Source organism: Podarcis vaucheri (assembly GCF_965113315.1).
Source record: "Podarcis vaucheri genome assembly, chromosome: 4".
In the NCBI taxonomy this organism is placed as follows: Eukaryota; Metazoa; Chordata; class Lepidosauria; order Squamata; family Lacertidae; genus Podarcis; species Podarcis vaucheri.
Window position 1 is genome coordinate 29,104,858 of NC_138762.1, and position 10,698 is coordinate 29,115,555.

General features: G+C 42.3%; 1 protein-coding gene across 1 annotated transcript; it reads left to right on the plus strand.

Moving 5' to 3' along the window:
• The first annotated feature begins 1,365 nt into the window (after window positions 1-1,365).
• ALOX5AP (arachidonate 5-lipoxygenase activating protein) lies at window positions 1,366-8,736 on the plus strand. The gene is made up of 5 exons (XM_082220360.1): window positions 1,366-1,616; window positions 4,084-4,183; window positions 5,399-5,469; window positions 6,667-6,748; window positions 7,924-8,736. The coding sequence occupies exons 1-5, from the start codon at window positions 1,547-1,549 to the stop codon at window positions 8,084-8,086; spliced, it is 486 nt and encodes a 161-aa protein (XP_082076486.1). The 5' UTR covers window positions 1,366-1,546; the 3' UTR covers window positions 8,087-8,736.
• Window positions 8,737-10,698: the final 1,962 nt, after the last annotated feature.

The following is a 10,698-nucleotide window of genomic DNA, read 5'->3' on the forward strand; positions in this document are numbered from 1 at the left end:
CCAAGGACCCACCTAGTCCAGCATCCTGTTCTCACAGTGGTAGGGTTGTCATATTTCAAAAAGTGAAAGTCCAGAGGTTTGCTTGTTTATTTGGAGGATTTGCCTTCCCTGGAAAAAAATTCCTGCAGATACACACGCCTACCAGTCAGTGCACAGAAGACTAGATTAGACAGACCACATGTAAGGCCACTTCCTATGTTCCTTGATATTGCAGCACGTGTCACACGAATCTTATTGCACATGCAAACTGGAGAGCAGCTTCCCTTTCGCAGCCACAAAACGTAGCACAAATGAAGCATGCAAAGGAAGTTTGCAAGATAAACCAGTTGTAAATTTGTTTTTGGAAAAATCCTCAAAGCTATGACTAATTTCTACCAGTTTCAAAGTTACACACCATGTGCTTCACGCAGGGAACATTTCTCCACCTTCTTTTTGCCCAATCTGCTGGCTGTTACTCCATCATCTGTCTGAGATTGTTTCATATCTTAGGTTCCTCCATTTTAAACTGCAATTTCCACTGAAAAGCAAAAGCTAATTTTAATTGACAGTGGTCTCATGCTGTTTTAAAAAGAATTAAGTTTGTAGTGTTCCCTAGGAACTGGTATTCAAAGTCATGCCCTCACTGATAACTGAAGGTAGAACACTGACATCAGGCCTAGCAGCCACTGATAGCCTTTCATGTGCTATTTGTAAGTAAAGCATGAAAGAAAGATTTTAATGCTGTGTTCAAATGGGGGATCCAGCTTCTATGTCTACATGGAGGGAAGAACTACACGGACATAAGAAAACATGAGATTCCCAAACCCATATTTTACTTGCAAGGAAAATGTGATGATGGGGCAAATGCAAGGGAGAATCAGGGAAGGAAGGAAGTGCATATTATGTTTTCCTTTTCCCTCCCCAACCCTTTTTCCTTTTGTGTTGTGTTTTAGATTATAAATCTGTGGACAGGGACCGTCTTGCTCTCATGTAAGGCATTTTGAGATCCTTTTTGGCTTAAGAGCAGAGTAAGATGATTTAAATGGATAAAATAATAACAACTAACTCAACCACTTAATTGCCACTTAATTGCTTAGTTTTCCAGTTCTTATTGGTATCTCTGCAGGATCTTGTTCTGAAGATGGTCCAAACAGATTGTGGCAGAGAAATTCTGTCGTCTCATGCCCCTGGGAGTAAACCATTGAGCCTTTGAGTCACAAATGCAATGGCACTGTTAATTCAGATCCACGCAGGTTGCACGATATGGATTGCTTCAAAGCAACAGACACTTCTGCTTCTTCACATGGGCACGTCACCTAGATATGCAGATTATGGAAGCCGAAACAAAAAGATTGAGAGGCATGGCCTTCACAGCTGATAAATGCAATGCACTGATAGCACTTTTGAAAATGATATGCTACTATCATGCTGCATTTTAGCTGTGGAGCCATCAGAAAAGTTACATGATGCAAGATAAGGGAGAGGATCACTTCCTCCCTCTGTGGTTTGTCTGGCTGAGTTGCTAAAAAAAGGCTGAGCAGAATATCCTGGCAAGCCTGCCGTCAGCATGGACCAAGAAGTGGTGGGGTACATTGTCCTCCTGGTCATCGTTACACTTTTAAGCGTCGTCCAAAATGGTAAGAAAGAACGGGGGGGGGGGGGTCAGAAAAAGAGGCAGACCTGAGCATTAGGCATGGGGTGAGAAAGACTTGAATGCAAGCATTTAAATAATAATAATCCGTATTTGTACATGTTGTTTCAGAGCTGCTCTCAGAATCCCAACCTTTTTGTTGATTTGTCTGGGTTTTAAATTAAATACTTGCAATGTGTGTTCCAGATTCCTTAGCCTAGCAATATTGTCACTAAGTTCCATGTTAAATTAACACTAAGAGAATGGCAGGGGGAAGAATCTCACATGTGGCAGGTCGCAGGCTGGCGGGGATGGAAATGTTCCTTCTGCTGCCTAGGTTGACTGGCAGTGGGAGGTGGGCTCCCTTGGGTGGGGGGGACCAGACTCTTACCTGCAGGGAAACACTGAGCAGGGCTGACCCCTCACCTAGCATCAATGCCAGCATCACCTTAGCTGCTCTACACCGATTCAGTACCATCTTGTCGGTACTGACCAGCAATGATCAACTCCTGCCCGGAAACCAATGTCCCCACTGCTGAAGGATGTGTGGATCCAGAATTGGCCTCCACAGTCACTTACGGACTCATTGTTAAAACCGTGTTTATGGAAGACAATCTTACTCGACTACGAGTGATCGCCAAAGAAGAAGAAGAAGAAGAACAAGCAGTGACTCTGGGGTTTCAGACTGGGGTCTTTCCCATCGCCACTGAGAGAAGCTGCCTGTGGATTGGACCTGGGAACCTTTTTCTTTCAAAGCTGCTGCCCTTCCACATTTCCTCTTCCCTGCTGCACTGAACTTTTTGGGTTCAGTGAGGAGTAGCGAGGAGAGAAGGGGATTAGTGGAGAATGGTATTTCTGAGTTGTTGTTTTTAGAAAAACTTCAACTTACATTCTCTCCAACTCACAGATCCTCACACACAGCGGCATTATGCAGTGGTACCTCAGGTTACATACGCTTCAGGTTACAGACTCCGCTAACCCAGAAATAGTGCTTCAGGTTAAGAACTTTGCTTCAGGATGAGAACAGAAATCGTGCTCCAGCGGCGCGGCGGCAGCAAGAGGCCCCATTAGCTAAAGTGGTGCTTCAGGTTAAGAACAGTTTCAGGTTAACTACGGACCTCCAGAACGAATTAAGTACTGAACCCGAGGTACCACTGTATATGCAACAGTGAGCATAAAGTCCAGAAGAAGAACAAAAAGTTTGAGAAGCAGTAGAGGGAGGAGGAGATTCTATTTAGAGCACCACACTGCCCTTTTAGACAAGTTTGTTCTGGATCCTGGAGGGACGCCGTTGATCACTGAAACCGTATCTATGTTATAGTGACTAACAACCTGCAGCAAAATGTCTGGGTTTCTCGACATTCTTCAGATGCCCCAACATGACTCAGAGGGTGCTGTGGCCACGGTGGTAGATGCAGGACACTGATTTAGCAACACAGCTAGTAGCACCCTTCTCTGTCCTGCTCTCCTCTTGAATAAGCAGCATGAGATCAGTGCAATTATGTAAACGAGTCAGGCTCTGTGCCTGGAAGCCATTCTTCTTATGTTAAATTCTCAGGATACTGCAGCAAGGCAGCAAGGAGTATCCGATTCCCAAGCACACTGAATTGGTAACCCAAGAACTACCAATTCAGGTAGGAACCAACAGTTCTTTCTGGCTGAAGGCCTTCCTGAAATTGCTGCAGGGCTTTCCAAGGCTAGAGAGACATCGTGTGCATATTTCAAAGAAAAGCACAGCAGTTTTAGTAATGGCTAAGGCAACAGAACTTGGGAGATTTGCAAACCCCTTAAAAACCAGCCTTATGTTTTGGAGTCCCAGCACCATTATTGAAAATAAAAAAAGCACTTTGAGAGAAGGGGTTTTCAGCAGAGGAATGAAAGGAGTTCTTAATCTTTCCTCCCCAATAATTTCAGTGGCTCTCAGCCGTATTATCAGGCTTAGATTGGTGTCGGTTGCTGCTGGAACCGACTCATGAAAGGTGCTTCTGGACCTTCACACCTTACAAAGACACCTGCAAGACTACCAACAGCAATGCTTGTTTGTCTGGATAGGGATAACATATTCCAGACATTGATTTTCCATATATATTGACTTTCCTTGCTTTACTATCCCAAATCCCATTCCTTCAAGCCATCCAAAAATTGAAAGTGATATTTGTGAAACATTAAGTTGATATTTTGTTAAGTCGTTGTTTGATGTTACTATGTTACAGAAATATTCTGATTTATAATTTAACTGTTTATTACATCACTTTTTTGGAAAAATTAATTTGCATTGCATTGGTTTATGGAACTGTTTGTTTTTTCTGTCTTTGACATTGTTGCTTAGCCACTTTGGGTTTCCCACAGGTAGGAAAAGTGGGACATTAATATGGAAATGAAATGAAAGTAAGTCTTCCTTTCCTTTCCTTTCCTTTCCTTTCCTTTCCTTTCCTTTCCTTTCCTTTCCTTTCCTTTCCTTTCCTCTAAAACAGCCTTTTTTGCAAGCAAAGTAGAGCAGGAAAGCAAGAACAGTACGGGCAAAATTGTTCACCGTGGCGGTACATCTCCCTTCGAGCGAGTCTTTACAGCCAAGTGAGTATTTATTTTGTGTGTCATGGGAAAGAGGAGTGAAATGGCAAACAATACAGCTGTAATTGCTGCAGACACAAGGCTTGTATCTAAAGAGAGATTCTGGGGCCCAAATTTGCTTTGATACTATTCCTACCCACCAGTGGCGTAGCGTGGGTTGTCAGCACCCGGGGCAAGGCAAGTAATTTGCGCCCCTAACCCGTGGATTTGCGCCCCCTAACCCTAACCCCCAGATGTTGCGCCCGGTGCGGCCGGGCCCCCCCGCACCCCCCACGCTACGCCACTGCTACCCACCACCCCCATCCCAGAAAGCTGGCCTTCTAAGACTTTGAGTAGATCCACACCATACATTTAAAGCGTATTCAATGCATATTTAAAGCACCTGACTTCCCCCAGAGAATCCTAGGGACTCTAGCTCTGTTAGATGTTCCCAGGATTAATTGGGGAAGTCATGTGCTTTAAATGTGCATTGGATGTCCTTTAAATGTACGGTGTGGCTCTTTCCTTCATGTTGTTGTTGACTCCGGTTTTTGAAACACAATGGCCTTGCTAGTTAGGAGAATGAGATGAAGTAAGGCTTGTTCTTATGCTCAGCCCTTACCTCATCTGGCCCAGCCACCAGGATGGATCTGGAAGGTTTTGCTCACATTTTAGATTAACCACAGTTTGTTATGATGTTCATACCTGGACAATACAGTGGTACCTCGGGTTACATACACTTCAGGTTCCAGACTCTGCTAACCTAGAAATAGCGCTTCAGGTTAAGAACTTTGCTTCAGGATGAGAACAGAAATCGTGCTCTGGTGGCACAGCAGCAGCGCGAGGCCTCATTAGCTAAAGTGGTGCTTCAGGTTAAGAACGGACCTCCGGAACGAATTAAGTACTTAACCCGAGGTACCACTGTATGTGGTTAGTCTTAACCATGGCTTGCTGAAATGAGCCAACCTGAAATCAAGGTTTACCTAGCTAACAAACCATGGTTCCGATTAAAAGCTTCCTTCCCCAATTGTCTGTGTTTCAATTTGTGCACTGTACCTACGTCAAAAAAAATTGTAGATAACAGTTGTGACATGAACATCCCTTTGAGATTGCTATCTTTCTGATTTTACCTTAAGCTTCCCTGTGATTGACAGGCGCCTTGTCCTTTGCTTCGAATTGCATGGATACATTTTCTTGCTCTCAGTATGACGATATCCCTTTCTAAAAATAATTTCCTAGCCAAAACTGCAGAGACGCCTACCCTACCTTTCTTGCCGTGCTTTGGTGTGCTGGCTTGCTGTGTAGTCAAGGTAATGTATTCAGAGCCCTCTTCACACCATCTCCCTAGGGGGTGTGTACACATTGCCTGATAATGTGCATTCAGTGCTGGATGCAGGCATGCTTGGGAGGGGGCTGCGCACATGATGTTGTCCCTGTGACGTCCCTGGTTAAGTTAAAGTGCATTCTCCATGGTTTTAATCCGTTTTGTGCAAAGAGCGCACATCTCAAGCACTTGCTGCATTCAAATATACACAGAGAGTGTTTTCTTAGGTCACCCCCTACTGGGGAAGACCTCATCATGGTGCAAGACTGGGCACTTCCTCTCTCCTACAAGACTTCCGCATAATATTGTAATGCATGGAGGGAGGGAGGGAGGAAGGAAGTTACATCATTTCCACCAGAGCTTGGGAAGTGGGTGACTAACCTAATGAGGGGAGGGGAGCAGAGCACCTTCATGTGTACTACTTCATATGCACTCCCACCTGTAAGTACAGACAACACAAGCAGTATTTCCTGCTTTGGGCAACGTTATTGTGCCAAGGGGTGCACAACCGCAAATCACTGTCGACAAAAGCGCTCTGCAAAAAAGAGAGAGCCCTGTGCGTTTCAGATCCTGCATGTGTACATAGCATAGGTTTTGCATTTATCAAGGCAAAATAGCAAATACTGCAGTTTCCTCTCTTTTTTTATTGATACAGCAAGAAAAGTAAAAGGAGAAAACACAAATACCAAAGTACACACAGGAATAACAATAGACACAAATTTTTCTTAACAAACAGTAAGACATAAATTGGTCTTAACACTAAAGACCCAACCTCCCGTCTAGTCCGTATTTCGATTTCATATAACTTATTGCCAATACACACTTTTATCATAATTAAACTTTTCCTTAATGTATCTTAATTCTTATAACTGCCTTGCAACTATTACTGAAGTTCCTCGAATGCTGCAACCGAGTTTAAACTACTATATTTCTATTTCCACAGGGCTTGTCCTCTGAAAGCCATAATAGTTAAACCACTTTGAATCGTTGAAACAAAATAAAAAAATTCCTTCCAGTAGCACCTTAGAGACCAACTAAGCTTTTTATTGGTATGAGCTTTCATGTGCATGCACACGAAAGCTCATACCAAGAACAAACTTAGTTGAATTGTGCTCAAGGCTGCATTTTAATCCAAGTGAAGTGACAATGTCTAATGACAAATGCCTTTTCTACTTCTCTTTAGCTCCTGCTGCCTTTGCGGGACTGATGTACTTGTTTGTGAGACAGAAGTACTTTGTCGGCTATATGGGGGAAAGGACACAGAGGTAATTCCCCACTTAAATCTTCTCAAAAGTTCTAAGATGGCGGCTCACTTGTCCATTCCTTGTTCCCCCCCTCCCCCCCATAACAAGAGATGTTCTGGCTCTCCTTATGCTATTGGACTACAGATTCTATTGCCGCCCTTTACGAGAAAGGGCAGGGTAGAAATGGAAATACTGTAAATTTAACAATTCCAGCCTATTGGCCATGTTGGCTGGGGCTGATGGGAGTTGGAGTCCACCAATGTCTGGAGGCCCGTCGGTTTCCTGCCACTATTCTAGATTCTCCTAATCAGTTTGTCAGGCTTATTATGACATTGTGTTTTCCTTTTCACCTAGAATAATGCCTGCAGAGAAATACATGTGGGAAATTGCTTCTTTGGAATGTAGATTTTTCAGTAATGAAAATATGAAAAAAGAGCACTTCTTGTGTATTTCTCTGTGTTTTCCCTCCACGGAGCAAAAATATACGGTCACATTCATTTAAAGCACTCTTATACCACTTTAATGGTCATGGCTTCTAGTCCTAGACACTTCACCTTCCCTTTCAATCCTGATTGTATTTCACAAAGACTGGATGTCATGGGGGTTATTGTTACTGCTGTATCAGCTCTCAACTGCACTACCTGGAGTTGTATGATGTTTAGGCACCATTAAAATTACAGCAGTCAGTGTCCTCACTGGTGTGGCAATGCAAAATCCCTGAAGGTAAAATGAGTCTACAACCCTAAATCCACAAAACCCCACTGAAGTCAATGGACCTTACACAGAGGGTATCTGGTTGTCTTATACTGCTTGGCTTCCACATACCCCATCACGTTCCTGAATTAAATATGCAAGGCTATTGAATTTTGTTTCAAGTATAATCAGTGACTATCATTTTTAATAGCTAGGATAAGATATATACGTCTTTTAAATGGAAGAGTCTTGGTTACTGAGATGCATAAATTTTGCCCTGTGCACCAAATTCATCTGCTGATTTACACCTGCGCGGCTCACTCAAAATTAATTGTGCTTGCCAAGACATACATCAGTGCAGAGTTTGACCCCATTAATCTGAACATCTGAGCTCTATTTAAGTTGAGCTTGACCTTCATGACAGATAGAGAGGTTTAGCTCGTTTCTTGCAAATCAATATATTCTTACCTACTGCTTTTTCTCTCTCTTTCTCTCTCTCTTAGCACTCCTGGTTACATTTTCGGAAAACGCATAATAGCTTTCCTGTTCCTTATGTCTGCCGCTGGAGTCCTCAACTATTACCTGGGTTACTTTTTTGGAAGCGATTTTCAAATGTATATAAAAACCATAACTGGTACCATCTCCCCACTGCTGCTTATTCCTTAAATCTCTGTAGAAAGAGAGGGAAGGAGGTGAAAGAGAATGGAGGTCAGTGTGCTTAGCCAATCAATATCCAGAAGCAGATGTTTGAAATGAACCTACAAAGCTGCTTTTAGATTGCCATAAATCCAATGCTGCTTGGGACTTTGTAGTTTTCATTTAACACAGATTTCCACCCCCCCCCCACAAGAAAATGATTTATTGTGCACGGTTGGCATGTCTTTGGGAGAAGAGTAATATGTTCCTGTAATTTATCAGGCTCCCTCCTATAAATGGGTTTGGTCACTGAATTCTTAAGTGCAAGGAAAATTTTATGCTGCCATCATTAAAATAATTTTTTTTTTACAAGATTCTAAGACATAATCCCTGGTTTTTTTAGTCTTCTTGAATTTGTAATTCCTATGATAGTTAATGGCACTGAGGCTACCATTTTGGTAGAAACAGAACCAGCCATCTGGCTCAAAGCCCTATTTTTATCATTATCATATTGGCCTAATATACATAAGATAAAGTATGGTATATGTTTTGGAACATGCTGTTATTTTAATAAAGTTATTTACAGTGACAAAACTATTACTTTTATTCTTTGATCCCTGTCATTCCTGAAGTCCACAATGTTTTTATCGGACCAAATCATGTCCAAAGTGCTGGGTGTGATCTTGAGAGGTAACACAAAATCTTCACCAGGTGTAAGGGTTTAAAGCAAAAACAATAAAAATAAAAAGGCATGAAACAATGACAAGCTTTGGTAATATTTGTGAAAACTGGTTGTGTGAACAGGGAACAGATTTAAGGTCACTCAATACTCAAATGATATACAACATTATTTCCTTTTTATATATAATATGCTAATTAACATTGATATTGATGCTTATTAACAAGAACAAGATAAAACTAGAATGACCACCCAGTCTTCTCTCCACCCTGTTTTTAATTTTTTTCCCCTGTTCAGAGACTTGTAGTGAACACATAGCAGGTTTCCCCCACTTTTTCATTTTCTGGAGAGCATCGCTTATTCTGCCTCCCATGTTTCTTTTGCTAGTTCTGTTTTAATTCTGGCGAAATTGAAAAGCAATGTGCAATGCAGCACATTCGGGGGGGGGAGCTGTTTTGCTCATAAAAGAGAACAAGTGTTCATCCTGTCTTTGCATTTCCTTAGATCAAAGTTCATATTTCTTATAAAGCATTATCTGATGGCCTTTATTGTCAGTCAGTGCACATAATATGTCAACAGCTACCGTTTAGGGGTGACACGGCACTGGTGGCATTTTTGTCTCCTGTCTAGTGCAGGATATTTACCAAAATAAACAAACAAAACCAAAAATTCCTAACTCATTACAGCAGGGCCACTAATGCGCTGGATGGTATTAATCATATCTTTACAACTTTCTGCCTGCCTAGCATAAACAGGGTATATAAACATTGATCATCTTGTGTAATTGATCTCAGACTGCCTTTTCCACTCACAGAGCAAGCTTGACTGATCAGATTGGACCTGTGGAGCCACTATGTCTGTTCTGTGAAGTATGATGGGTCTGAAATGTTTTGAAATTAAAAAACGAACAAACCAAAAAACCAGTATGTAATGCTATAAAAGTAATAAAGAAGGGTCCTTTAAGTAATGTCCTTTGCTATAGGGAACGTGTGGCAATTGTAAGCAATAAAGGAATGTGCCACTGCCACCCAAATATTTTTAGCCATTCCAAACACCTGCTTGTCTTTATACAGGTGATGCACCTGCTGTTCCCCTGCTCCTTGGAATGGAATTATCTCCACTGCAGTCAGCATCACTGCAGGAAACAGCAGCCCTATAGGGTCAAACCTGGCCCATGCTTCAGAGGCAGAGAACAGACTTCCAGGCAAAAAATAGCAAGTTTGCAAGAAGGTGCCATTTGCGATTCATTAAAAATAAGATTTCTTTCATTCTCATGTGGCTTCACAGAACCTTCCTGGCGTCACTGCCACAAAAGAAAGCTTTTATAATGACCTCAAGGCTGAGATGTGCCTGGAACCTGCCCTCTTGAAAGCATTCTACACGCTTTCTAATCAAAACCTGATTTGAACCTTGCCTAGCTACCCAGTGAGTGGGACTGAACATAGCTCACTTCATGCGCTGAGCTGATCATTACTACATGAAAATTGGAAAGCACTTTTCTGTAGGAAATAATAAGCACCAAATATTGTCGGTTGCATGTTAGTTTTTAAAATGGAATTTATTCATCCTATCGTATTATTTTTTATTGCTGTCCTTTTCCACAGATGATATCCGATTTTTTTTCATTATGTTTGTGGACTGCTGTGGTTTTCTGGGGGTGGGAGGGGTTGAACATGCTCAAAAAGCTGCATAGAAAGATGTATTTCTTCGTGACCCCATGGACCAGAGCACACCAGGCACTCCTGTTTTCCACTGCCTCCCGCAGTTTGGTCAAACTCATGCTGGTAGATTCGAGAAGACTGTCCAACCATTTCGTCCTCTGTCGTCCCCTTCTCCTTGTGCCCTCCATCTTTCCCAACATATAGTCTTTTCCAGGGAGTCTTCTCTTCTCATGAGGTGGCCAAAGTATTGGAGCCTCAGCTTCACGATCTGTCCTTCCAGTGAGCACTCAGGGCTGATTTCC